This window comes from Leuresthes tenuis, unplaced genomic scaffold, assembly GCF_036924035.1.
Source record: "Leuresthes tenuis unplaced genomic scaffold, fLeuTen1.0.hap1 SCAF_22, whole genome shotgun sequence".
Taxonomy (NCBI): domain Eukaryota; kingdom Metazoa; phylum Chordata; class Actinopteri; order Atheriniformes; family Atherinopsidae; genus Leuresthes; species Leuresthes tenuis.
In genome coordinates, this window is record NW_027325376.1 from 13117264 (window position 1) to 13145124 (window position 27861).

At 39.5% G+C, this 27861-nt stretch overlaps 1 protein-coding gene across 1 annotated transcript; it reads left to right on the forward strand.

Annotated features, from left to right (window-relative positions):
- The first annotated feature begins 2581 nt into the window (after positions 1-2581).
- On the forward strand, positions 2582-27151 carry chrnb1 (cholinergic receptor, nicotinic, beta 1 (muscle)). The gene is made up of 11 exons (XM_072376741.1): positions 2582-2813; positions 6415-6548; positions 9259-9303; positions 9825-9934; positions 13155-13263; positions 13672-13816; positions 14021-14206; positions 14827-15050; positions 20981-21156; positions 25577-25724; positions 25907-27151. The coding sequence occupies exons 1-11, from the start codon at positions 2753-2755 to the stop codon at positions 26051-26053; spliced, it is 1485 nt and encodes a 494-aa protein (XP_072232842.1). The 5' UTR covers positions 2582-2752; the 3' UTR covers positions 26054-27151.
- The last annotated feature ends 710 nt before the right edge of the window (positions 27152-27861 follow it).

Sequence of the window (27861 nt, forward strand, 5' to 3'; positions counted from 1 at the left end):
CTAGTCTCTGGAGAGTCTTTTTTGGGGGGTGTGGATGGAGGGAAGTTGTAGCAGTCGGTTCAGATCTCTGACTCTTCTCTCTCCTCTGTGCTAAACATATACGGTACACAAGTTCACTTTCACATGATACCTTCCTTCCTCGTCCCCACCGTGCCAATTTGTCACTTCCTGCCAGTGTAAAGATAACGTAGAAGGGTTGGCCGTGGATCAGGGAAGGTTATAGCAATTAAGAATATCAGGTAACAAGGATTAATGTTCGATATGATAACGTGTTGTTGTTTTCCACAGAGCATTGTCCAGAGTGGTTCGGCAGATATTACAAGTGCAAACACAGTCAGTGCTTGGCTTGTATGTGATATCAAAGGTCTGATGTACTCCAGTGGCAGACATATGAAAAGATTTTTTTCCTCTGATTTGCGTGACATTTAGCAAATAGCATTTTGGTGATTATTACCCAAAGCTGGAACTACGTACGGACCAGTGATGTAAGTATACATTGATTTGTGTTAAAGGAAGATTTTGTTGATATCGCATTAATTATCATAATCATAATCATTCTACAGTATGATTGAAAGCATGTCTTGAATGTATGTTTTTTTTTTAGTCTGGAGCAGTAATGGTTTGGGATTGTTTAGTTCTTGTCATTAATATTTACATCTGCGGTCTTGATAAATTGAAAAACCCACAATTTACTATTGCTGCATTTTACATGATTAACTATCATAGATGTCTCCTTCGAGACTGAAAAACCCAACACCCTTTGGCATAAAAACCTTTATAACTGCAACCCCAAGTTAGGGTTAGCTAAAATGTATTGTAACTACATCATCACTGATTGTAATTGTTTCATCAACATTTAGTCAAACTAGTAATGTAATGCCAACAAGCGAGTTCAAGCACACAATTAGAGCTGCTCTGCTGCCTCCTGTGTGATCTGCCTCACACTCTACATTCCACCGATAGATGGCAAACTTCAATCCTATTCTTTAATAAAGCTTTCTAAACATGCACACGTGAGTTGTCTGACTGAATTTAATTAGTGGTTCCAAGTCAAACAGTCCATTGGAGAGTTTTCTCCAAATAATTAATGAGACTCCACATGAAGATTCCACAACAGCTGTTTTATCGGAAAGTGATGCTGTTTAAAGTAGCCCAGACTCAAACTACAACTTTCAAGAAAAAGAGAAGGGATGAAAAGTGGGATGCATAATTTACTATCGGAAATGTAATGGTGCTGTCTCTTTTTTTTTTTGTCCCCTTGCACAAAGTCATCGTTAATTTGTTCTGTTCCCACATCACAATCAAAGGCCACCACAGATTGATTGGCAGCTTTCACAGCCATGGTGAGCCTGAAACATAAATCTAAAATCCCAACGGAGTCAGTCTTTTCAGATCCAAACAGGTTTGTTCCACTTATGCAAGCAAAGAGTTGTGTGATGATAGATTTTTGCCAAAAGATTGGGTTTGTTGTTCACTTTTTTCAATCTGATAGCTAGAAGCTCCATTTGAAAATGGCTGGACATCTCATGCATTTATTTTGTCTGTTCTCTCAACGTACATAAAGAACACTCGTTGATCCAGATGAGCGAAAACTAAACAAAAAGTGATTAAATTCAAGCATTATTAATAAGAGTTTAGTAGAAAGTGTTAGCTTTAATGCAATCCTAGAAGAAAATGTGATCAACAACAAATTTTATAACTTTATTAAAATGGAAAGAATTAACAAAATCTGATTATTTTTTCAGCTCACGCCATCACTTGTTACTAATTACAATATAGATGGTCCTTATGGGTAAACAATCAATCCCATTTAAGTCAGCCACTTGAATTACTGATTAAACTGAGAATTGCAGTTACTGCAAACAGCTTTTTTACATGCTCCCTCTTGACCACAAGCATGATGTGTGACTTGACACTGGCTGCTAGCTGTTAATAGTTAGCTTCTATGATAATTAAATTGGCAACATGCCAAATGGCAGTGACAGTGGAATCGTAAATTAGGGTGGCATGGATCGGCAACAGATCAGCAGAGTGGCATGAAGAGGTGAGAGGAGGGATGACTGAAGGAGGAGAGACGTTTTACTGCAGGGGCCTTCAGAAAATACAGCAGTGCCTGGCAGTTATATTGTTTGATCAACTTAGCGTTAAACTAAGAGAATAATAGCTACAATATCACCTCTATATGTCACATTTTGTTTTCGCTTCTATAAACACAAATCACAGTTTATTGCAGTATTAAATAAAATCATACCAGCATTTTATTGTCAAACACACTTCAATGTAAAAAAGCACTGACTCTTAGGGACAGGAGAGTTGAGAGTAGTTTTATAGTAATTGTATATATTCTCTTTAAACCATACATATTAATTGTGGAATATGTTTCAACACCACCTTATTGTAACATCATCTACCAGAAAAAAAGAAGGCCTGATTGTTTGGTGAGTTAATATTAAACCTTGAAGCCTGCATTGTAAGCTGCTATTGGGCACACACACGCCTGGTTCACACTGACTGAGGGGGTGACATGCACAACACCCCCTCCCTCCTCGAGGTAATTGGAGCATATACACCAGCTGGCCTGCCTGGCCTGACTGACGGACAACAACAGTCCAAAGTGACCAAACCAAAACTCAGCGTTGGAAAGTTCCTGAGGGCTGCACGGAAAGGCAAAAGAAAAAGTGTCAGAGGCTGGATTAATCGATTTCAGGTTCTGTTTGGAGGAATAGGGAGGACCTTGGAGAAGGGGGTCGACATGAAAAGCCTAGATATGTTCTTGCTGGCGTGTTGCTTGTACAGCCTGAGCACATTGGGAGGTAAGGCACAAGATACCCAATATAGAGCTGTGCAATCATGTCATACGCACATGGATACAAGCTTTTTTTCACAATTGTGGAATGATTAGAAACCCAATAGTAACCACTGAAAACTACCAAACTAATACAAAAATGATTGTATATCTGAACACAGTGGAGGTACTTAAAGGGAATGTGAAAGGATATTTTGAATATGGAGCAGACGTCTAAACAGTATTTTCCTGGCAGAACTTGTTCCTTTAGTGTGTGATGCCTCCCCTTAGTGACTCATTGAGAAAACCATAATAATCCTAGTGAGTTATTTATGACGACAAACATGCAAAGCAGAGACCTAGAATATACAAGGTACAGTAATTCCTGGAATGTAAACTGAAAATGATCATAAAACGTCACAGGCCTTATATAAAGAATGGGATAATCCAGCCATGGTAGTGGCCCTGTGAGGCTGTACCACTGAGCTTTTAGATAAATGTCAATATTTGCATGCTAGTTGTATGCATGCTGTGATATGCTAACATGTTCTGAATCCTCACCAGTTTTGCCATTTTAGTTTGCCAACATGGTAGGCGGTAAATGTTTTGAGCTAAATGCAAAAATTACCATTCAATGGGCTGATTCTGACATTCAAAAGGAATGTTCTAGCATTTGTTTAAACATTTTGGATTGCTAACATTTTGTAAATGGTACTAATCACAAAGCAACTGCCAGCTTGGGTAGGAATCTTTTTTTTTTTTGTCAAAACCACATATGGCCAACTGATTGAGATGTTTGATGAAACATAACAGGCTACGTTAATAATGCTGGGATGTGTCTGTCTATATCAAAGTGATGGACCAACCATCTAGTATTATAATCTGATTCTAATCACATTAGGTATGAATTGCCACTAAATTTGTGCAATGTGCAGGGCAGGTATTTTGCTAAGCAAATTCAGAGGGAACGGTTGGATTGTTGGGTTTCCTCAAGTTGGGTTTCCCTGAAGTTTGTCTTGTGGATTGATGTAAGTATAACTTTTGCAGTGTTAATATGTAATAGTGCTGGCGTCAGCAAATCGTTACAGGCCATTTGGAAGAAAACAATTAATCATCACCAAAGGTAGCAAAATCTAATGACTCAGTGATTTTGTCCTTGGGGATGACAGCTGTTTTAGCATTTAAAACAAGCTCAAGTAGATATAAATGGATGCACCACGAACCACTGCAGCATCCTTTGCTTGACAGAAATCAATTAGTCTTTATTTCAGACACTTGATTTGATAACTGAGCAATGGTGGACAAGAGCAAAACCTCAAGCCCCCCTGAGAGGGGTGTCATTCATATTGGACTTTATTGCTGCCAGTGTCAGTCAATCTTTTTTTCGCAGCTCATGTGAAATAACTTTTGTTTAGTGAAGGTCATAAGAAGTGAAGGATCATTTAAGTGTCTCCTCTCCAGAGGAACATAAAAACAGCAAAACACACAGCTTCCCGGCCAAGTCAAATCACCTGCCCAGCAGCAGCTGTTGTAGCTTTATGTCACTTTAGCCAAACCAGTGACCTGAACTGGGATGCAAGAGACAATGTTAAAGTCTTGCCTTCAAAACCACTCTCTGTTCCAACTCTTGCCCATCAGCAACCATGCTTTCCTATGCCTGGCTAATGGGGGTGCCTCGCTTGGTGATCGTTGTCATTTATTCCTGTCAGGTGAGATGCTGCTGGGGCCGCAGCCGTTGCAAACGTGATGGATGCTGCGTCACCAGTGCTACTGATTATAAATGGTTCTAACCTCTCAACATTGAGGTGAAAATGGTTGCAAGTAAAATAGGGGTTATATGTGAAAATGCAATGGAATGCACGCACTTAGATTTTGATAGATTCACAACTTTACAGATCTGCAGTGGGATATTTACTGCTGTCACTCTTTCTAATAGAGGCTGCAGGGCTCTAGATTTAGACCACAACAAATTCTCATTTCCTGGGCTTCATATTCTGCAGTTTTGTCAAAGCCTATCATGCCTCTGAGATATGCAGGCAACAGTAATTTACGTTTATTTTTGCTGCCATATGAAAGAGCAATGATAATAAAGATATTAATAATAATTAAGGGCTCCACGGTGGTATGGAGGTCATTACTGTCACCTCACAGCACCCCCCTCACATTAAAAATCTCTGCTTAAGGGGACCTTGTGTTTGAGAATGCTATTTCAATGGCTGATAGTCATCAATAGCTTACACTATTTGTGTTCCATCCTAAATGATCACTCACTTTTGTGATGGGTTAAAATTGATTAGTCACATGAATTAACAGGTCAAAACTCAAAGTTCAAACAAAATAAAATAATTACCATTTATCCATTCATACATGTTCTATATCCGCTTAATCAAATTCAGGGTCGTGGGGGAGCTGGAGCCTATCCAAGCTGCCATTGGGTAAGAGGCGTGGTTCATCACCAGTTCATCACAGGCCCAACACATAGAAAAAAAAGACAAACAACCATCCACGCTCACTCTCACTCCTACTCATCAATTTAGAATCACCAATCGAGCTAACATTTTAAACGAACATCCTGTGGGAGGATGCCGGAGTACCCAGAGAGAACCCAGGGATGCGGTAAATATGTAAACTCCACACAGAAAGACCCCAGCTGGGATTCAAACCAGGGACCCCTTGCCGTGAAGTGACAGTGCTAACCATCACACCACCATGTAGCCAATTACTATTTACAAGTTTATTACATTGGGCTTTCCTCAAATAATGACCTATTTACTTAAATTGCAGTGGATTGTGGAGGGAGACTGCACTGTGTGCCAGAAAGTTGTATAAACAAAGCTCCTGCATGTATATGCAACAGCTTCCCAGACTGACCCAAAATGGTTCAGAATGAATAAAATCCTGAAAAAAATTTTGTTTTGGCTTCCATATTGTCACGACATTTTGTAAAATTTATTTGTTTTTGGGTTTTTTTTACCAGGCCACACTGAACCTGCTCTGGCCATTTTACCAGTTCCTTTTTTTTCAAATTTGATCTTTTTTCTTTCTTTTAAACCATTATTTGTCTCTTTAAACCTCTTCTGCCGCCATCCCTCACTTTCTCTAACAACCCTCCCTTGATCTGAATGTCTACCTGGTGAGCTGATTGTTCACTTTACTAACAATGTGAGTAGATGGTGAGGCTAACAATGAAACGTCTGTCAAATAAGTTAACTTTGGAGCTCGTACTTGAATTGACTGCATTGGCATTTCCATGATTTAATACCCTAAAATCACCCACTACTGGTTTGTTTCTTTCCAGCTCTCTGTTGGCTTGCACAGCCCGCTATATAAAGAAGTTTGGGCTTCAGTGATTGCGCGCCACAGTCTGAGCCAGTGAGCTAGAGGGTTGAGTGCTTATATCTGCGTGTGCACAGCTTGCCTGCCATTCAGTGTCAACAGTGTGATGGATTTTTACACAACAAAGGAGCGAAATATCATCAAGTGTTTTGGGTTCATTTACAACCTTACATAATTTATTGGTACATTGCACAGCTTAGCCTGAAAGACCAGGCTTTTGAATTAAAATGACAAATGACAGTTTGACAGCTAAATGAGCTTGCTCACAGAGACCCTCATTGTGTGCCATTCAGGTGCTGCTGAAGTGGAGCAGGCTCTGATGAAAAATCTCTTCACCAACTACAACTTGAAGGTCCGACCAGCACGCACCCCTGAGGAGAGGGTGGTGGTTCGTGTGGGGATGATTCTCTCCTCCTTCGTTGGACTGGTGAGACTAATTGCCCAACTCAAAAACATGCATTTACACGTGTACATGCCAAACTGCCAAAACTATTTATGTATTTACTGTGAAGTACAGTAGAGGCTACTGTTTCTTAGCAGAATCTATTTGGACTCAAATAGCGTTTCCTTTACGTGAAGTTAGTAAAAGAAACAGACACATGTAACTTATGACAAATACCTTTCATAAAAGAGAAAAGAGCTATAATCTAGTGCTCTTCTGTTACATGTTACTGAATGTAAACTTGAGTGAATATCTCCTCCTCTGAAGTCAGTCATTTAAAAAAAAAAAACCAGAACAATAGTGTCAGCATTGAATCCTGTGGCCTAAATCTAAAGGTGATAGGTTCAGAAACTCTAAATGACATTGGTTGACATAGGCCATCATGCATTGTGGCTATGGAGTCGATGGAGTGTGCTAACGCACATGTCCTCAGCTCATTAATGTGATTTTCCTGCCTGTTGAGAATTCCTGTCCCTCAGATGTCACAATTGTGAAGTGACTTGTCTCTTCCATTGCCTCAGCTACAAGATAACAGAAGTCATTTGTAAAATTGAAAGCAGAACCTTATTTGAGACTTTAGTTGTTTACAGTGACTGCCTACACAGGGAGATATGTGAGGAATACATTGTGATGTGGCTTACATTTTAAATATTGCTGTGCAGCTTACAACAGTGGGGCTATTGTGGCTCTAAAAACAGTTATTCATGAACAGTTGTTTTGTTTTGGCATTTTCCATTGTCTTTCTGAGGTAAAATTATTTATAATAAGTGTATAAAAGATGATTTTCTCTCTAGTTGTTGTGCATTTGCTGATATGATTGGCAAACTCCAAGTAGTGGGTACATGAGTGTGCACTAGTGGACAATCCAAACAAAGTTCATGTCTAATCAGGGCAAATGTGGCCAGAGCAACTGGATCTGAATGTGTCCTCCTTCGTCTCTTGGGTGCATCGACAACTGTATTTAGCACAGTTCACTTTTCATCGGATCACTCAGGAAACATGTTAACAGGCCTGAACAGGGTCTAAATCTTCCTGGGATGCTGGTATCTTCCGTACTGCTCGACTTCCCCTGTATTCCTATAACAATTACTGCAGTTTGATAAAAGCTGACTGCATGCTTTTAGAGGTGAAATCTGCAAATGTGCCTCTCAAAAGTTGACACATCAGTATCCTACCAACCATGCGTGTCTACTTGCTATTATTTGGCTCATCTGTCTTTGGCACAGCTGACCTAATTACTTAATTTTCCATGTCCTTCCTTCCTTACTGAAAATAAATTAACCAACAAGGTTCTAAAGAACAAGAGAACATTAGATATATCACCTTTTTATGTGCTGTTATGGATGTGCTCACAACACACACTACCCCAGATTAACTGCACATTCCCTCAGAGGAGATGTCAGAGCAGTCCCTACACTCAACATGCTTGAGCTCTCAACCAGAAAATCTCGCTCTTGTCTTATTCTGCCATGTTTGGAAACAGCATTAGCAACATGCACTGAATGAGCTGTTGCCTGCACACACACCAGGTCATTTTATGGTTCCACAATTTTCCGCTCGGCTCTCCTCCCTGTGGTGTCCAAACCTTTGCGCACATTGCATCCCACAGTAAGCATGCTCCTCACAGCTCCACTCAAGGTCAGTCTCACTCTGGAAATGAAGTCACGTGGGACTCCGTCAGTTCTGGGGTGTAACAATCTTGAAAAGTGACCCGCTTGGATTCTCAGGCTCCCCTTTGGCTCAGAAATAGTCGACTAGGTTACCGTAGAGTTATTATTAAAACTGGCTCCGAGCAACATCCTGATGCGCACTGAAATCATAACAGGAAATAACAGTGAATGATAGGTCATCAATAAGTGAGGCATTTTGTGTTTTGTTTGAAGGCGAGAAGCTGTTTAAGTCAACCCTGAACCCCCTCTCATTCAGTCCCAGCTGTCTCCCTGACATTCCTCCTTGTGTTTTAAATAGCAGTTCAGGCTTACAGAAGCACGGCCCTTTTGCTTCCAAGGATGAACATGTGATAGATAGTGACAATCACCCAATGCAGTGCGTCATATTGTGAAAATGACTATTTTGTGACTGTTTGCACTCGTAGAGTAATTTATAAGCACCTCAAATCTCTATTTACGGTTCACTAAAGAAAACCTTACCAGTGTCTACTGAAGCGGATGTGGGGTGAGTTAGGGAGAAAAAGTGCTAGCGTGCTAAACTTATCTCCTCATATATTCAACTGCATACTTAAGCCAATCCCAATCTATCCCTCCCCCTGGATTTATGCTGACGTAAACTGTCACTTTTCTTTTCGGTATCAAGGACTAGGCATCATCTAGCCCCTCAACCAGGTGGTGGGAGCAATGCAGATGTCTATATGACTAATAGTCCTTGATCCCTAACAGAGCTCTTTTTCTCCACAAAACAGATTGATAGGGCCACAGCGAGGAAATGGAATCAGAGCTCAGAGAATATTTTTAAAAAAGGATATTACGCAAATGTAAAGACATTCATAAATTAATTAAAACTAAGGCTAGGAAATAGAACCCTGTTGAACAGTTTTGGAAACTACTGTTCTGTCACTGCAACACCTCTCAGTGTATATCATGGTTGTGGGAGTTGTGCATATGTGTGCATGAACCCTAAAGAATCTAAAGCAGGGATTGCACAATTATTCATATCCTGTTTCAAATCTTTCTTTCAGAATATGAAAAATGAAGAGATGAGCACCGTTGTTGTAATGAATCTGGTAAGTTTTTAGAATATCAACTCTTTAAACTGAGCTTTGGGGAAGATTTTCAGATTCATTCAATGAATAAACTGGCAGCATTCTAGTTTACTCTGATTGAATAACTTCTCGCTGTTACTCACGATATTGAACAGCTCAACCATGACGCCTACTCCAGTGGTAAATGTATTAACTTATGACGTCCTTCTCTATGTACAGCTCTGTGCACACAGTATGGCTACACTCTGCACAAATAACCAAGAGAACTGTTGGGAGAAGTCATAATACCAGGCAAAATGAAAACTTATGCAAATTGTGTTATGCAAATCAACAGGGAAACTATCCCCGAGGACTCTAATTACAGCAGAGAAAAAATGAAAAAATAATCTGAAATGACAAATTGGTTTTATTTGTAAATGCAAAGTTTCAGCCTGCTGCAGCCTTTTCTATTCTGTGTGTTGTCCATGTCCTATGAATGTGTATGTGTTTAATTATATCCATACTGAACATGCAAAACCGCTTTTCACATTTTTAACAAAAAGGAATGGACAGATCATCGGCTGACATGGAAACCCAAGGAACATGATGGGATTGAGGTGTTGCGTACCCCCTCTGGGAAGGTGTGGCTTCCTGATATTGTCCTCATTAATAAGTAAGCAACACACTACAACTTTAATCAATCTGCACCTGAGAGTTGATAAGAGGAACTGCTTAGTCACTGCTGTATTTCTGGATTCTGCTCATCCCCTAATATCTTTTTTTCTGTTGTTTTTTTTTTAAGTTTTTGGGGGAATTGCTGCACATGTGTGAACCCATTATATTTTTTACTTATATCATCATAATCATTATTATTCCTTGTCTGTGTCAAGCAACTGGTCACCTTTCAAGTCTGGGATATGTTCAAATTGCCCTCTCATACTAAACTAAAACGCCATAAACACTAAACATTGCCGTTCCCAGCCAAAAGCCAGCAAATTCACGCAGAGAAGAAGTCTCATATAAGTCCTGATAAAGAATCGCCCAGCAGTCTCTCAGTGTAACCTGTGAGAAGGTAGAGTTGGACTATCCAACTCTGCCCATATATTATGTCATCTTGTTATGTAAGAACCCACTTTCATGTCCAAGACACTATCTCTCCAGTCAAAGTCACACAGTGAGAGGAGAAAGAAGTTTGAAGCCAACATTAAGCCCCTCAATGAATGTAAAAATGCAGTGGCATTTTTTTGTGTGGAGGTTTTGCTACTCATGTTAGTCCAACATAGTCATCTAATATCATTGCTGTGCAGCAAAAATAAACAAACTGCTTACGAGACCTCATACTGATCTCCCAACTTAACTGCTGGAGTCAGATATGCTTGGTTTTAATTCTCCATTAGTTTATTAAAACATCTTAACTATTGTGCACCATTAAAAATAACTGCGAGTTCAAACAATACTTTGCCATCTTTTATGAATTTTATTTCCAAAATTTCACTTATGTTTTAAAAGACAAAAACAGAAAACAAACATGGAAAACATGAGAGCTTTGTTACCCTACAGAAAACTGGCATATATGAGGGCTTCCACACAGAAGGCTCCTTCAAAACGTTAGCTTTGCAGTTTTTCTTGAATGAATTACATGTTTGAAGGAGTAGCTTTTCAGCTATAAGGTGGCTGACTTGGATATGGGTTTATTATCCATCCATATATAACATTACAATATTGCCAAGCCTAACTGGATGTAGATGGAGGTGGATGGTTCAACCACAGTTCACCGCCTGACACACTTGACATCAGCTGGGATGTGAATGGCTCATGCATTTGCAGCAGGCCATTCTAAGTGGCTTGCATCTGTATGTGTGCGGCAAAACCCTGCGGTCATTACAGTGGCAAAACCGTGTCATTGGTAATAGCAGGTGTACGAGATAAAGTTTGACAGAATTTTTAGTCTGAAACTTTAGTCTGAAGCAGGGAGTAAGGAATATCTCAGCAATCCCACCTCAATGTATAATTTTGTATGTGATAAATAAAACTCTGTATCCTCAATGTTGAGAAACACCTGTAAAATCAAACATTGCAATAGAATTAATAAGTTCGTAGAAGTCAAAAATCCATAACTACTGTATCAGCATGCACTGACAGGTACAGTATGTCCAAACTTTTGACTGGTACTTTAAATATTTCAAGCAAGAAAAGTGTTACATATCCAAAGGCTTTCTATCCAAAAAGAAAAAAGTGATTAGAATACATCTCCACTGCGCACAAGTGAGTTTCACTTCACCAGTCACACACAAGTCATAAGTGAGATGCTGCTATTCCATCTAGTGCCCACTGGATTGTAACACAGCTGATTGTTCGCAGTGCACTTGCATGAGAAGTCTACGCTGGTGCTGCCACTGGACATTAGGGTAAAGACCAGGTCATTATAGCACTCATGCAGTGGAAAAACTACCGGTCAGTGCATTACATTAAAGAATTTAGATACCGATAGCAGCAACTATGGCCTTTTCCCCCACACCCCAGTACACATGCATGCTCCCATTAACATCACTGCGAATATCCCCCGTGTTCCATTCATCAACGCTTTATAGGCAATTAAGCAGCATGGCTCCCTAATAACTGAGCTGATGGAACCACTCAGCAACTTCAGCTCGCAGGCTTTCACTTGGAACTGCAGACATAAACAAATATGTACGCAGAAACAAATACAATCGAGTGTATACTTCTCTAAGTTTGTATGATCAATGCCGGTCATTTCAGCAGCAGCACCTTCACAGATACAACGTTTTAAGAGGGACCACTTTAAGGACACATACTTCTTTCTCCCTGTTCAATTACAAGAACCATAAAAAACAAACACTGTGTACAGACAGAGGGTAAAATCTGTGTCTAATTGACCTAATGTCTCTGTTGTGTATTGGGCGCTAAGCTTAACTCCCAAGACAGCTCTGTGTGCACCCAACATTAAAACACCTCTACGAGGTGCCCTGTCAATGTGAGTTTCTCCTTTCTAACCACACCAATTAAAGTAGTTTGATATTGTCTCTCCTATAGCCAAATGTTGATGTTTAACACTTTTTGGTTAGATAACTGAAAGACCAGGTACACTGGCTGTTTTCAAGCAGTTTTACATTGAATGTGGCCGAGTGTAGGAAGTACAGAGACATGAAAATGATTTGGTATTTAATGCTGCAATGCAAAATTGATGCACTGTTCACATTTTTGTTTGCACAGACCAGATTTTCAAACTGAATTCACTTAATGAGCTCAGTCAGAACTGGTTGCCCAAATACAACAGCAAATGAGTAAATCCTTCACCAAGGCAAGAGTCAAGGTAAATGCAGCAAGATTATGCCAGAAATTCCAAGCTGAATTTCATGAGAGGAAGTATCCATCACATTTTGGTGCTCATTTAGGTCCCGTTTGTTAAAAGGTGTGAAATGCATCACTGTTCTTGGTGGTAGAAGTACTCTCCAAGCTTTCTCATTTCTTATTATCTCTTAAACAACTAAAACAAGAATGTCCTGATCTGGCACTAATTTAAGAGAGATGACTGTACCTAGCCTTTGACCTTTACAAAAAAAAGTTTTTTCATCAATTTTTGTCAAGCCTCAAAGCATTTGGAAGACTGGAACAAGATAATTGTGCTGCAGCCTCTGAGTCTCTTTCCAATATCTCTAACTTTCTTTATGTTCTAAAGAAAACTTTAGAACATAAAGTAAACTTGGTACTTTCCGTACTTTATGCTTATTTCAGAGTTGTTTTAAGCTGGAATGTAGTTCCTCTCCTTTTGTGGCTTTAATCAAAAGTGTGTCCTGTACTAGATGGACTAAATGTAAACATGAAAATGCCAATAATGTTTAGCTTCTGTTAATCTTCTTCTCTATTTGCAGCAACAACGGGGTGTTTGATGTGGCCCTGCATGTCCATGTCCAGGTTTACAGCAATGGCAGGGTAACCTGGACACCACCTGCTCTCTATGACAGCTCCTGTGGAGTCAAGGTGAACATTCCCATTTCAAATTGATCACACACTGCCTCTTGGTCAAGATTTACTCCACTACTTTGTTATGCATTAGAATTACTTGGTAAATTTAGGGAAAACGTCAAGGTTAGGCGATAAAATGCACAATGAAATGTTTTACTGAAGTTACAATAGTTTTTGCAAAAATGTTGCAAAATGTTGACTTGGTTATGCATCCTATGACTTTCACATTACCAGCTTCAGAAATTATGCACATCTAAAAGTGATGTTTTGGGGGTACCTTTTGCATTCAAGACCGGCATATCAGGCTTCTGACCAAGTGTCAGTATGTAATGAGTAGGGAGTAATAACAGATTGGAATTGATATTTCTCTTTCACTGAAGTTTGGTATTTCATTTTAGTTTCTACACCTGCATTTCTGTCCAGGTTACATATTTCCCGTTTGACTGGCAGAACTGCACCATGCAGTTCCGCTCCTACACATACGATTCAACAGAGATCGACCTGCAGTATGCACTGGACTCAAAAGGCAACGAAATCCGTGAGATCCAGTTAGATGAGGCCTTCAGCGGTGAGCGCTGGTGCCGTGATTCTATTTTTTTCACATTCTTCTAATATGCAGATTATGTCTCCTTCTACTTTTTTTTTTATCATCGCTGTTGTCTTGATCCTCTTGTTGTCTGGAGATTTTCTTGGTAAAATGGTAATGGTGAGACTGTTAAATGTACTGTTCCTGTTTGAAATCATTTCTAAAAGTCTTTGAATGTTCCTCCAGAGAGTGGTGAGTGGTACATCAGACACAGGCCGAGCAGGAAGAACTATAACGATGACATGTATGAAGACATGACCTTCTACCTGATCATCGAGAGGAAACCTCTGTATTACATCATCAACATCATCATCCCCTGCATCCTCATCACCATCATTGCTATCTTTAACTTCTACCTACCTCCTGATGCAGGTACATGCTGTTCAAATCACTCGACTGTGAGCTGAGGCTGACGACTTTAGCAACAGTCCACATTCTTTGCCCTATAGCTTGTCATAGCTTTGGTTGGAACTACAGTCATGGATCTTAAAACTACCAACGCCGTTTTGTAATTGTGTGTGTGTCATCTGTTTGAAATGGGCAAGCACACATTTGTCCAGGGACAAACAAATTCAATTTCAGATAAGGCGCTCGCCTCCTGAAGCTGAATTGCTAATCTCAAAAGACCTGCTCATGACTAAACCGACCATGTTGGATCAATTTTACCTTATGATAAAAAAATTTTTTTAAAAACTACGACAAACTTGAATCAAGATGCAGGGTTAGAAGTTTCCCATGAGCTTTCCAATGATGCAATGTGATTGTAAGAACAATGTTTCAGCTCTGTCACTCTGTGGAGCAGCAAGTAGTGCTCCAGTCTATATGAGTTTCTCCTCACTTACCCACTGTAACCAGTCTAAGGTAACACAGTAAATAAGTGAAGACTGAATGTACCAGGGAGGTTGTGCTCTGTCAGCCAATCATCTTCTAATAACTCCTAATCAAGAGTCAGTATATGATGATTTGGGAGTTTTTTTTTTTTTTACTGCCAGGTGAGAAGATGGGTCTGTCCATCAACGTGCTTCTCACCCTCACTGTGTTCCTGCTGCTGCTGGCTGATAAGATCCCTGAGACCTCTCTGGGTGTCCCCATCATCGTCAACTACATCATGTTCACTATGATCCTGGTCACCTTCTCTGTCATCCTGAGTGTGGTCGTCCTCAACCTGCACCACCGCTCCTCCAACACCCACATGATGCCCATGTGGGTCCGCAAGGTCAGCCTCCCAAGTACAAAAATATACATAGGAGTGCTACTGGTTACGGGTTGTTTAGTGATGTATTATTAAAGTTTAATCCACAGACTGATACTGACCCCTAAGTTTCTGCAAACAGTAGCATCTCTGATGCGGTGGCACATCTTTATTCAGAACTCTCATAGCTGTGCTTCATAAGAAATACAATTTGTCTTGTTTATACATTTACAGAACAGGCACAAGCTTGTTGTTTTTCTTTTGTAGAGATCATCTTTCAAGACAACAAAGCGCAAGAAAGCCTATTTTCTGTTGTCAGAGGCTTTCGTGGAGTACCAGCTGGTAAATCGCAAAGATAAATGCACAGCTCTATCTTCAATACCCTAACCATTATTTCCTTCTCATTTGTCATCAAATTGAGGCATTGTGAGTGATGTTAAAGACATGTCAATATGAAGCCGGCATATCCTGGAGGTGGACGATTCAGATGTAGAACAGGAAAGAATAAAAAGTTACCTAAAAATGCAACCATCTGACATACAGTAATGCTAATCCATTAGGACCTGAAGGAACACATAAGTGCATTTGTGCAAGATTTACTATTTTGGGTCTTAATGGGCTAAAAAGAAAGTAAGGTAAGATGGACCGACAACGCTTTCTGTTTAGACTTTAGTGGAAACAATGTCTGGGAAAGAACTACTTGAGAGTGATTATATGTCTCAACAATACATTTGGATTAATCTAAGTAATAAAATCAAAACAGTGAATCAAGTGATGCTGTGAATAACTAAAAAATGACTTACAAGTCCAAAGTAAATTCAGTTAAAGCATTTGTGTTCTTGAAATAATTCATTAATGCTACTTTAATTTTGTGTTAATATGTTAATGGAGGCTGGAGTAGTTTGAGTTAAAGCAGACTACTAAATTAGGTCGATGCAGTCTTCGACACCCCAAACCTCTTGTTATACCATTAACCTCCTTCAGCAGCTGTTGCCCTCACTGTACATTTTGAGAAGCTAATTACAGGCCCGAGCAGCAACTTTTTTTTTTTTCTGAGTTCTGCCATGGTTTCAGGGGACATTCACCACAGACAGGCTCATATACTGTTCACGCAGGTGATTTGCATGACTTAATGGAAATGAGTCGCTTTGTCTTTGTTTGTTGAAGGAGGGGAGCGTTATATGTCCTGTTTCTTTTTTACTTCTACTCTTCAGATGATCAGTGATCATTGCATAGGCGCTTGTCTGTTCTGGATTAAAAAAAAATTCTATCTTGTATTTTTTTAAACTAACACTGACTCATCTGTAAAGTAAAAGAGGTTCAACTCAGCATCAGCACCAAATTTTGCTGTTTCTTTTTTTCTAACTTTTATGGCTCATATTTACACTAACAAGCAACACCAGCAGAACAAGTGAGTATTTAACCACAAAGGAGCCAGGTATTTCCCTCTGGAAAACAACAAAACAAATCTAAAAGAAGTGTAATTATTGGGAAAACGATCAAGGACACAGCATCAAAAAATGTCTCTGTGTTTGCTGAATGTGTCAATAGATTAGCAAACGTGTTAGCTACATCCTACAACCTTTCATGGGGGGGCATATTATGGAAAAAATACTTTTTTCTCTGCTTGAGAGCATATAATTGGTTGTCTCAAGTCACTCTCAATGATCTGCAAATGTGGCATTCAGTGAGCCATACAGATTTGCATGGGAAATACTGTATGTGTCACTCTTCAAGGTTATCCAGCTTCCTTCCTGTGCATCTCTGACTATCTTAAAGTGCAGATGATGCTGCATTTTCTGTACCTTGTAAGTGGAAAGCTGGAACTCTTTTACTCTTGCTTTTTGATTTTCCTACGAACATCAAATCTCATAATTTATTGTATAGTTGACTTAACTGAAGAAATATTAATGCTAATAAAATAATAATGCTTTGCCACTACCTTGTTCAGTGGCATTCATTATTGTTTTTATTAGTTCCCCTTTGCCCATAAATGCACCACAGGTACAGTAACAGTAGCAGCCATTCCAACACAAGCATTTGTGAATTATTGGCCATATTAGCAACAGTTCTTAATGCTAGTCACCAGAAACAAAAAAAACCCACTGAGGATAGGAGAAGCAGAGAAGTCCATATTTTACAGAGCCGAAATGTGGCTGAGGAATTATAACAAGCTCTCAATGATGTTCCAAATTAGCCATGAGCTATTAGGTTCTGCAGTGCGTGTTTTAACAACTTGGGCCAGTTCGATACATGACATGCAATTCAGACTAGACTGTGTCTGAAAGCAGGATTGGTAGCCTATCAACTGTTCATTGTCCAACTGCGGACAAGGGAATTGTAATTATTTGAGAATAAAATTGTCAGTCAAGAGCTTTTATGTCACTCTGGTGTGTGGTCGGAGCTCTCAGGTTATTTACTTTATGCTCTCTCCTCCTACAATAATATATGTTTCAGGGGTGACCAAGAACTACAGAAGTGAGGTAGACCCTGAGGAAGAGAGGGGCAGGGTGGAGAATGCAATATACAACCTTAAGAAACTTTAGGAGTCACACTAGAGCAGAAATATTTTACAAAAAACAAATGGAGCCAAAACTGACATTGAAACCTTTAGAGCTTTTAATCTACCAAGGAGCCCTACACTTCAGTCAGAGCATGGCTGACTCTGGTCTTATCCCTCTCTTTGGCAGAGATATTTTAGTGGAAGGGGTCTATTCAGTCGTAGAAAGTTTAGCCTGCATGACAGGGACTCATGTGCACTAATATGCCTTGGTGCAATAAAGCTTAGGTTACAAGAGAGAGTGGGATTTTGTTCTCTGGAAAAAAAAGAGTGTTCTCCATTGTATCACACATCACATAACAAGTTGTTGTTTGCCTCCGTTTCAAGCTTCATCATTTTTTTTATTTAATCTCTAAGGATATGTAATCGTTGTGAATGTAGGTGGATCAGCTGCCCTCGAGAATATATCACTGACTATAGCTATAAATTCTCCCCATATCATAGATATTTTTGTTTGCTGATTGTATATTTTTGATTACTTTGGAATATCCCATAAATTTGAAAATAAAAAAACAAGAGGAAGCAACAATAAACATTCTATTATGGAACACTATTCCGGTTCACTACTATAGATCCCTTCATAGCTTGGCATTTAACCATTAACCATTATTTAACAATTAATCATCACATGCTAGCTGATAAGTTAGGGGTTATCTGAGCAGGAGAAATGAAACACATTGAGTTATCTAGTAATAAAAAACCTGCCAGAATGATGTGCTCAGTATAGTATGCAGCATTTTTTCCTCATCTCTCATTTTACTTTAGGTCTTTAATTCAATAAGCCCTTAAAGAGGAAGCAGCAGGAAAGTGAGAGATTGATATCTCCCAATGCTGACGAGGCAATTCTAGTGTTAAGATATATGCAGGTGTCAATAACTTCTCCCCCGTCCAGCTGTAGAATTACTGCGAGGGACATATTCAATCAACCCTCACATTTTCTAATTGCTTGTAGTTACAAAATGATCAGTCTCAAACAAGAAAATTCCCATTAACCATTAACAGCAGTCATCAGTGCCATTAAATCTAAAGTAATTAAGTGTCTAACTACATGTAGCTGGATTGTAGGCACTCAGAAGCAACAGAAACCCTTTTTAACATTTAATACCTGGCCTTTTCTTCCATCTCCAGTGTTGTACCTCTGCTTATGTTCATGTCTTGATTTGGTTAGTTTTGAGTGCTGTGCCCAAGTCTGTGTCTGTGCGGCTCTGGTCTGCCAGAGGAGCACAAAGACATGAAAACACATCACCAGCTGAGTTACTGCAGCTAGTGTTGAGGAATGATATCTTTGTAGATGAAGTAGTGCTCTCTGGGGTGTAGTTTCCTCTCTTGTATTCCCAGCTTATCGTGATCCAAGCTGTGGCAAATCTAACAGATGCCAAAAAAGATCAATAAGAAAGAAACTACAGACAAAATTGATCTCTAAAGGCTCGAGATGAAAGGAAGAGTGTCTACTGCAGTGTTTAATCACCTGGAATTAAATCAACCTGTGTGTTCTTTGAAATCATTAACGGTGTGGATCTGCTTGTATTTCAATATTTGTCATGAGTGGAATATTTTACAGCAGATCAAACGGTATGCTGAAAAGCAGGTTTTCTGGACATTCATCATTTTTATTCTCGTTCTATAGTCTTACTTGGTACCTTGTAACACTCGAAGCAAGAAGGGTAGAGGCCTTGCAATTGTTTTGTTAGGCCTTGACCTAAATGTCCATCAAGTGAAGGTTGTTTTTAATTGAGGGCCGATTTTTTTTTAAATTTTATTTTTTTTATCCCAAATCAAGTAGATTTGATTTCTAACTCATAGCATGTGACGTTTTTGCCTAAGCCCAGTCAGGAAGTAATAATGCATCTTGGTGGCATGCTGTTGTGTTAACAACAACCAGTAGAATTTTGTCCAGTAAGGTGATGATCCGGGTGTGAAAATATTTACAGAGATGAAGAGTCTAACCCTGAGGTGAACAGTTATCATATCTAGGGATGGAACTTTTGTCTCAGTGGTTAAAAGTGATCACACTATCCACTCCTCTACTTTCTCCTTAAGGATTACTTGACTGATTAAAGGCTCTGATATGAAAATGCTAATTTGAGTCATATTTACCTTTAGTTTAGTTTATAAGATAATAGGTTGCTTATGCTCCTAGTCACTTGCTGTCCCTGAGAAACTTTATTTCATGGATTATTCCTTCCATGGTTGTATTTGTAGTCACAATATTAAGTCTCGTCCTCATTCTCTTTTTGCTCTGATATTGTCTCAGCTAATTTCTGATAGAAATATCAAGCTCTGCATATCACACTGTCACTGTCTGCAGTTTGCTTCTGATACTGTATAAGAGCAGTGAATCAAAACAGAAAAGCTGTGGGATGATTCTACTCCGTCACTTCTCATAGCTCTCAGTTTAGCCTTCCTGCTACTATAATTTAGAGTGACTCAGTGGTCTGCTGTCTCACGCAAACTACAGGAAATATGACAGCAGCTGTAACAGACGGTGAAACAAAAGGTCACAGGAAGTTACATAATGACATTTGCATATTTGTCTATGAATAAATTCCAAATCACCGTCAACTCACAATTTTTAAACCAGGCCTTTCCCCACACATTAAATTGAATATTGCATGTTCATTCTAAGTGATGTATTCTTAACATCAGTAAAGCCAAGCCAAGAGTTGTTTAAAAAAGCATTACAGAGGGCAGATAAGGGATTAATTTATAGCATTTATGAAATTGATCAAGGCTTACATTTGACCCAGTGATGTGCGCTTTTATCACTAAGTCGTTTGATGTTCTTGCTCCTATAGGAAAGCAGTCACATCTGATGGTTATGTGAAAGGATTTTTCATTCTTTCAGGCTACATCCAACATTAATTACTATAGTAATTACAGCCACTATAACTGTAACACAGTATAACTATAGTCACTTAAGTGCTTCACTGGATCATCCAGAGTTTTGAGCTGTGCACAAGGACACCATTAGAGTAGACTGAGGAATTTGAGAGCATTAACCCGTTTGGTTCCTCTACACACATCGTTCAGCAGCAACTGCTCTCAAAAGTAATCTCAATTTCCCATTTTTCAGCCTTAATGGTCAAATACAGTGCAAGTGCATTTCAGCTGTCAAATAAATCAAGAAACAAGACTCCAAACAAGTAAATTAATACATGGAAAAGAAATGGCGAGCCAACAACCTTTACTGAAACTGTAAAATACAGTTTGAATATTCCTGTGTTGAGTTTGGTTTCCAGGCAAAGAACTATAGAATTTTGCATTCATGAAACATATAAAACATCTTTGACATTTTGAGAATTTTGAAGTGGGTCATTCTGCATAAGGGAAGAGGAGCAGCTCTACGGTAATTTAAAAGTAACTTTGTCCCCCTTCACCTTCCCTCTCCATGTAGATCTTCATCCACATGCTGCCTCCTTACCTGGGCATGCTACGACCAAAGGTGGAGACCCCGCTGTCCCTTGAGACCATTCCCCGCCGGGAGAAAAAGATAGTTGCCATCAGCACAGTTGCTGATGAATACTTCATCAGAAAACCTGACTCTTCCATCTTGTTCCCCAAGCCTAACAGGTGAGAACGGGCTGGCTTTGGGGATTTGGGGATCGGCTGCATGTAATTTGGGCTTCTTACTTTGTCAGAAAATTTGCATTGGTTTGCATGTACGTAAACTCATGCGTGTTTGGACAGAGGTTGAATACTACAAACCCACTTCCAAAAAGCTTGAAACACTGTGAAGTGTAAATAAAAACAAAATGCAATGATGTGTAAATCTCATAAACCTAACTTTTTTTCATCACTCTCTGACCTTTGTTTAAGTCTTTGAGAGAGATTTGAACTTTTTCACTGTATTGTTTCCTATTTTTTTTTAAGAGATCCAGCAAATTGGTTCAAAAAATGTTTAAGATGGGACATTCTCTACAACTGGTATATAGATGTTAAAATCCAAACGCCTCCATTGGAGCCCAGATTGATGGTTTTCATCCAAGGTTTTACAGAGTGCTGCCCCTGAAGCTGTTGAGTAATGAACTGGATTTGGGCCAATGTTGGCACACAAAGTGGTGACAAACTGTTCTATCACTCTGACCCTAGTCTCCATTTCTTGTACACAGAAAATGAGCAACTTTGTACCATTGTTAGGTAGTGAGCAGAACTGTATATCTATGCAATTAGCTATGATATGTCCTAACTAGCCTGCTTTCATGCTGATCCATTAATACACCCCAAATTCTCCCCCTGTCCCTCAATCTCCATGTGAGGAATGAGATATGTCTGAAGGGAAAGAATCGTTGCTAAAATAATAATGACCTGCACAAATTGAGTCTGACACATTAGAGCAGGACGCTTGGTGTCTAAGTGGAAGAGCGAAGGGAGGATGGGAGTTGTGTCAGAGCAATTTGATGAGGCAGCAGTATCTCTCTGGAGCCCACACATACACTTGCACGCACCTTTTTAATTGGGTTTAGTGCATGTCTTGGCACCAGACACATGCAGTTTTAGTTGAATTAGTCTCCTGAATAGTCATTTACTTCTCGCTGATGAAGTGCTACTTTGAGCCATCAAGGAGGAAAAAAGGAGGAAGGGTTAAGAGGCCAAACCGTGTCTCTTCCGCCCTCTTTCCCCACTCTCTTTCTTATCTCTCTCTTTCTCTATCTACCTGATTGGGCTTCACCTCTCTTAGGTCACAGCCTCTTCATCTCCCACACTCACAGTCGTAGGAGCAGCGGTGATGGCAGCGCTGCATCGTAAACTTCTAATTTCATGCACAGAATACCAAGCAGTTATTTGCTCTGCCCTGCCTCAAGCTGAAAGCCACAGTGCCACAGTGCCCTCTGGTGGAGAGCCCCCTAACGTGCATCTCAATTTAACTTTAACTTTAACTTTTTTTCTATTTTCCTGATCACGGGTTTTAAAAAATATTAGCAAACCAAGTGTTTGGTATCTAAAGCGTTTCATAAGAAAAACAACTGCTTTGTAAAGAGAATGATAAGAATTCTGTCTGTGTCATGTTAATGACCACTCAGAAGAGGGAGGCTTAGTCTTGTGGGAGGCTTAAGTTAGTCTAGAATAAATATTGTGTAAAATAAACTCACAGTAGAAACTGAAGTTGCCTGATTTGGTTTTGTTTGGTAAGGACTTGTGCCAGTGTGGGCTGAAAGCATACATTGCATCTGGACAAAGTTTGGTGCCCTGAATTTTGGCAAGATACTGACCTTGTTCAATTTCAGCACACACTTCTGGGGCATCACTCATATGCTGTCTGCCCTATTGGATCTTAGCCATTTTGAAGCCAATAAGAAAAAAAAGGAGGTACTTTCCATTACGCAAACATTTTAGATTTGTTTGTTTTCTGTTTCACCTCCAAATAAAGTAGTGTGTGTAATCTGGTTCAATCTATTTGCTGAATTATACAGCAGCATTAAGTTTCCATATCTTAGCACATACTTCCTTTACTACGGTACTGCCATAATCAACATAAATCATTCCTTACACCACAGATTCAAGACACATTGATTATGAAAGCAAAATTATGCTTACATTTAATAGGCAATTCCATTTATCAAAGAATCATTTTAGCACCTAGTGACACCCTGCAGAGAGATGCCTGCTGCACTGCTACTATAAGTTATGGGTGCATTACAGCTCTGAGTATGTCTCCGGGAGTGGCAAATAGTGGTCGATGTGCCAAGGCTGAAGGACATCCTTTGCAACTGTGTCCAAAAACATAGCAGAAAAGAGTAAGAAGTGTTTTCATCAAGGACTGTGTGTTAACGTGTTAATCAGCATACAAACAAAACCAAATTGAATAATAAGCTTTTAATAATCCAGTCATACCCAGTTTTAATGCTTGGTTTTGAATGATCTAACACTGAAGGTGCCTTTAATGCCAGTCATCGGGGCATGTCATGTTTTATTCTTTTTGTTAAGCTTAAAATCATTTGACATGAAAACAAATCAGGGAAAACAACTGGAATTAAGGTTGTTCTTGGTTATTATGTGTGTTGGTGGCATCACATGGAAGAAAGAATAACAAAGATTTGAATATTTAATCTCTGTTGAAGGTGGGTTGAAGAATGAAATACTCCCTTTAGTGAATACCGTCAAGGTTTCACTTTCGCTGTGATTAAAGACTTAATTTGAAAAAATAATTAGTCCAAATAATTCATTGTACAAGTTTCACTGATAAAACTTGCACTCTTGCAGTATAACAAAGTAAGAGACTACCTCTTTTTTCTTTTATTTTGATGGGGAAAGAAAACGGGGTTGACCCATGATTTTAGAGCTGTCGTGTGAACATTTCTGAATGACAGCAGAGTTGCGAAAGGTACCCACAGCAACGTTCTCCTGGCTTCCTGCAGCAGCTGACAGTTGGTAACTGAGGGAAACAAGTAAACACAGCAACATTCACACATACACACTCGGGGTGTTTCTCAGCCAGAGCAGCCCACGCAGCTGGCAGACTGGGAGGCACTGCTCTGCATCTGCCACGTGGGACCCTGGGAGCTCCTCTGACCTTTTTTTTTTTAAATTTAATTTTATTTCTGTCTGAATGACAGAAGAGTGCGAAGGAGACGTGCAGCCAGGCTCATAAACGCTTTACTATTTTACAGCTTTTAATTAGTATGGATGGACACCGGCTCGCACATCGCTACATTCTGCAAGCTTGTGTGCTGTTTTGCAGTTTGGGTGTTGACGCTTTGCATTTCTCCTGAAATTTACAGCTGGATCGGAAATGTCTGGACACTGCCAATATTTTTGTGGTTTTAGCTGTTTGTATGTTGTCTTAAGTAAAGATGATTTTTTTTATTTTAAAGGTACCTTCATCCAAAATTGGAAAAAAAAAGGATGAAAGCTTTAGGAATAATTAAATGTATCAATGAGTTCAGCAATGTTAAACAGCCTGAAAATCCATGCAAGACAACGGGAAACCTTTTCGCAACATCCAAACAAGTGAAGAACACTTTCCAGGGGGTTGACACATCATTATGCAAGTCTACCATAAACATGTTAAAAAGCCAGATCAGCATTCTCGGAACAAATAAAACTAGAATCAGAACCATATGGTGAAAGTTTGGAACAGCTCCAAAGTATACAACACGATATGTAAAGTGTGGAGGCACTGTGATAGCATGAGCTTCCAGTGGCACTGGATCACTTGTGTGTGTTGATGATGTGACTGAAGAAAGAAGCAAGTAGAAATGAATAAAGCACAGAAATATACTTTCTGCTCACATTCAGTGAAATGCAGAAAAGCTGATTGGATGAGACTTCGCAGTACAGTGGGTAATTATCCAAGACTTGCAGCCAAAGTAAGCCTTGAGTTTTTTAAGGTAATGGAGTGGAAGGGACGAGTCAGTCACCTGATCTCAACCCGATGGAGATGCCTTACACTTTCTGAAGACAAAAGGAAGAAAGACCCACAAACAAACAAAAGCCGAAGACAGCCTTTGTAAACCTGAAAAAGCACCATATTATCTCTGATGATTAACTCACCACAGAGGAAGATATATATCTTTTTTTCTCTATTCAAGTGTATCATCTAACACTAAAGTTTCCATTTCTGGCAGTAAAGCTGTTTAGTTCAAGAGTTACTGTTGTAACAGTTGTACTGTTACTGTAATTGACTTTCTTTTTATCCTCCTGGTTATGTGATTAGATGGAATTCTCCAGAAAGAAATATAAAAGTGTTGCTGTGGCCAGTATTACAAAAATATTAGCTGAGCTCACTAACATTACTAAACTGTATTTAACTGGACTGCAGTCTTTTTAAACTTCCCCTTGTACATTGTCGGCTATAAAGTTGGCCGCTGTTAGTCATCTACACTGAAATGCACCTGATCCAAGACACAGACTATTAGGAGCAATGTTTTCTGTGACTTTGATGTTCTACATGAACTTTGCTGTAATATGTGAGTGAGGTAGAAAATAACTATCTGTATTCACTGTGTTTTGGATAGTTTATCCATATGTGCTTGTGTGGGCTGTTGTATAGGTTCCAGCCTGATGGCATGTGGACAGATCTGAAAAAGTTCATTGATGGCCCAAGTAGTTACCTTACTCTACCAGACGAGCTCAAGTCAGCCATAGACGCCATCACGTATATCGCTGAGGCTCTTCAGGCTGAGAAAGACTACGAAGCTGTAAGTGCGACTATCCGTGTTCATCGTAATGCTCTTAGATATTTTTCTTTCTCGCTCCTATTTAATTTAATCGTTCATTTCTTTCAGGCTTTGGTTGCTAATCTAATTTTTCCACTCCTCTCCCATCATCCCAATTTGTGACTCTTTTCTTTTCCCTTTCCCCCAATCCTTCCTGTCGACAGCTAAAAGAGGACTGGCAGTACGTGGCCATGGTAGTGGACCGCATGTTCCTCTGGATCTTTGTTGTCTTCACCACTGTAGGAACCCTGGCCATCTTTGCTGATGCTAGTTTCAACCACACACCCACTGACCCATTCAAATACCCCTGAAGCATTGGAACCTTTTGGGGTTGTTTTCAATTACCCTGTGACACCTTTCCATAAACAGAGCAGTTAAGAAACTTTTAAGGCAGAAGATTCTAATGCCAATACAGCTTTGTTTCGAACTGGCTCATTTTACTGTTTTCGTCTACCTTTTAATAGAGAATATGTAATTTCATGAAATTTAAAAGAGTTAAGGTGAATTCTACATGTAAAGGCATTAATTATTGCATGAGTTGTAACTACAAAGTCTATTCAAACATGTTGTACTTCACATATATACTGCAACTCTATGTTTATGTGTCTGATTTTTAGTTTTCCAGCTACCATAGAACACCAGGGCTCAAGTGTGGATATAGCGTTGGATATTCGTATGTGATGTTCACACATAAACACCAAGACAAACCAGATGCTATGATGAGCATGCTGTATGCCTTTCATTTCCTTGTGTTAGAATGTGGAGCGTGGCACATGCTTAGTGGATACTCTGCAGCCATAGTAATCTCATTTGTTTTAGACACTGGTGTGTATGTGTGCATTTGTTTAGAGGCTATTCTTATTTTTGAGGACAGAGCAGAACGCCAACTTGGCCAACCATACCAACGGCCTCTGATTGTCTGCTTCAGTTGCAGACACGCATACGGGCCAGATACACATGCCTGCCCTTTGAATCTTGTACTTTTGTTTTGTTTTTGACATTTAAATAAAGATCTGAAGGGAGGTTATCCAAGGCCCCTGTCTGTTGTCAGAATGCTCCCACTCTACTAAGAATAATCCACATACACTGGCACCGGTTACCAGACTGTGCTGCATGGGCTTCCCTGATATGTCAGCAAATGGAACTCATGCACTTTGCAAGACTAAAGCCTTTGAAGGCCTTTGAAAGTCTGTGGTCATTCGTGTGCAATAGTATTGCTACACTAGCATTAAGAGTTGCACTCAGATCTACCATTAGATTGTTACCTGACCCGCTGCCATGCACAGAGCTGCAGCATTGAGAAGACAAGCTGTTTAGCAGATGCACAAAAACTCACCGGGGGCATTCTGACTGGTGTATTTATTCTTGGAGTGGAGGCATGCAAGGGGGCAAATATCCTTTCTCAACTCTCAATGTGGCTCTTATTTATGGTCTGTTTGTGTTTTCCCACTGGAAATCCTGACCTGCACGAGGGAGAGGACAGGCTGACCCAACATCTACAAAGGACAGATAGGCAAAAGTGGAATGAGAAAGTAGCTGATTGAAGGAGGCTGAGTATTTCCTTATCACTTGTAACATATCAAACAAACTTGATGACCCTTCAAATGCAGACATTAACTTAATAAAAAGTAACATTAAGGATCTGAAATCCCACATAATCTCAGTTCACTCCAAAATGGCCAATTCATCGATCATTATACTTGTAGAGCTTTCCTTCACAATATCCATGGCAACAGGATCCATCTCCGGTTTTATACATAATTGGACATTTCATGCTTCAGGACTGGAGAGCTTTTTTTCTGATGAAATATTGCATTACTTTTCCATAACTACTGTAATGATTTAACTACTCCTGCACAAAACTTTGGAAGTTCTTGACATCATCCTGGAGGTTTTTACTGAAGAGCTTCTTTTATTTTTATTTTCTCACTTACCTCTTTTAATTGTGTTTCGTGTGCAGTAAGAACTATTCATCAAACTATTCCCCTGTATTCCTGTTTATCTTATTGTCATTACTGGTGTGATAATACCAACAAAGTGTCAGGACTGTGGAACAGATCCCTGATTTGACTTTTGCTATGTTTTTAGGGATGGTTCATTACGGAGAAAAGTTTGAATA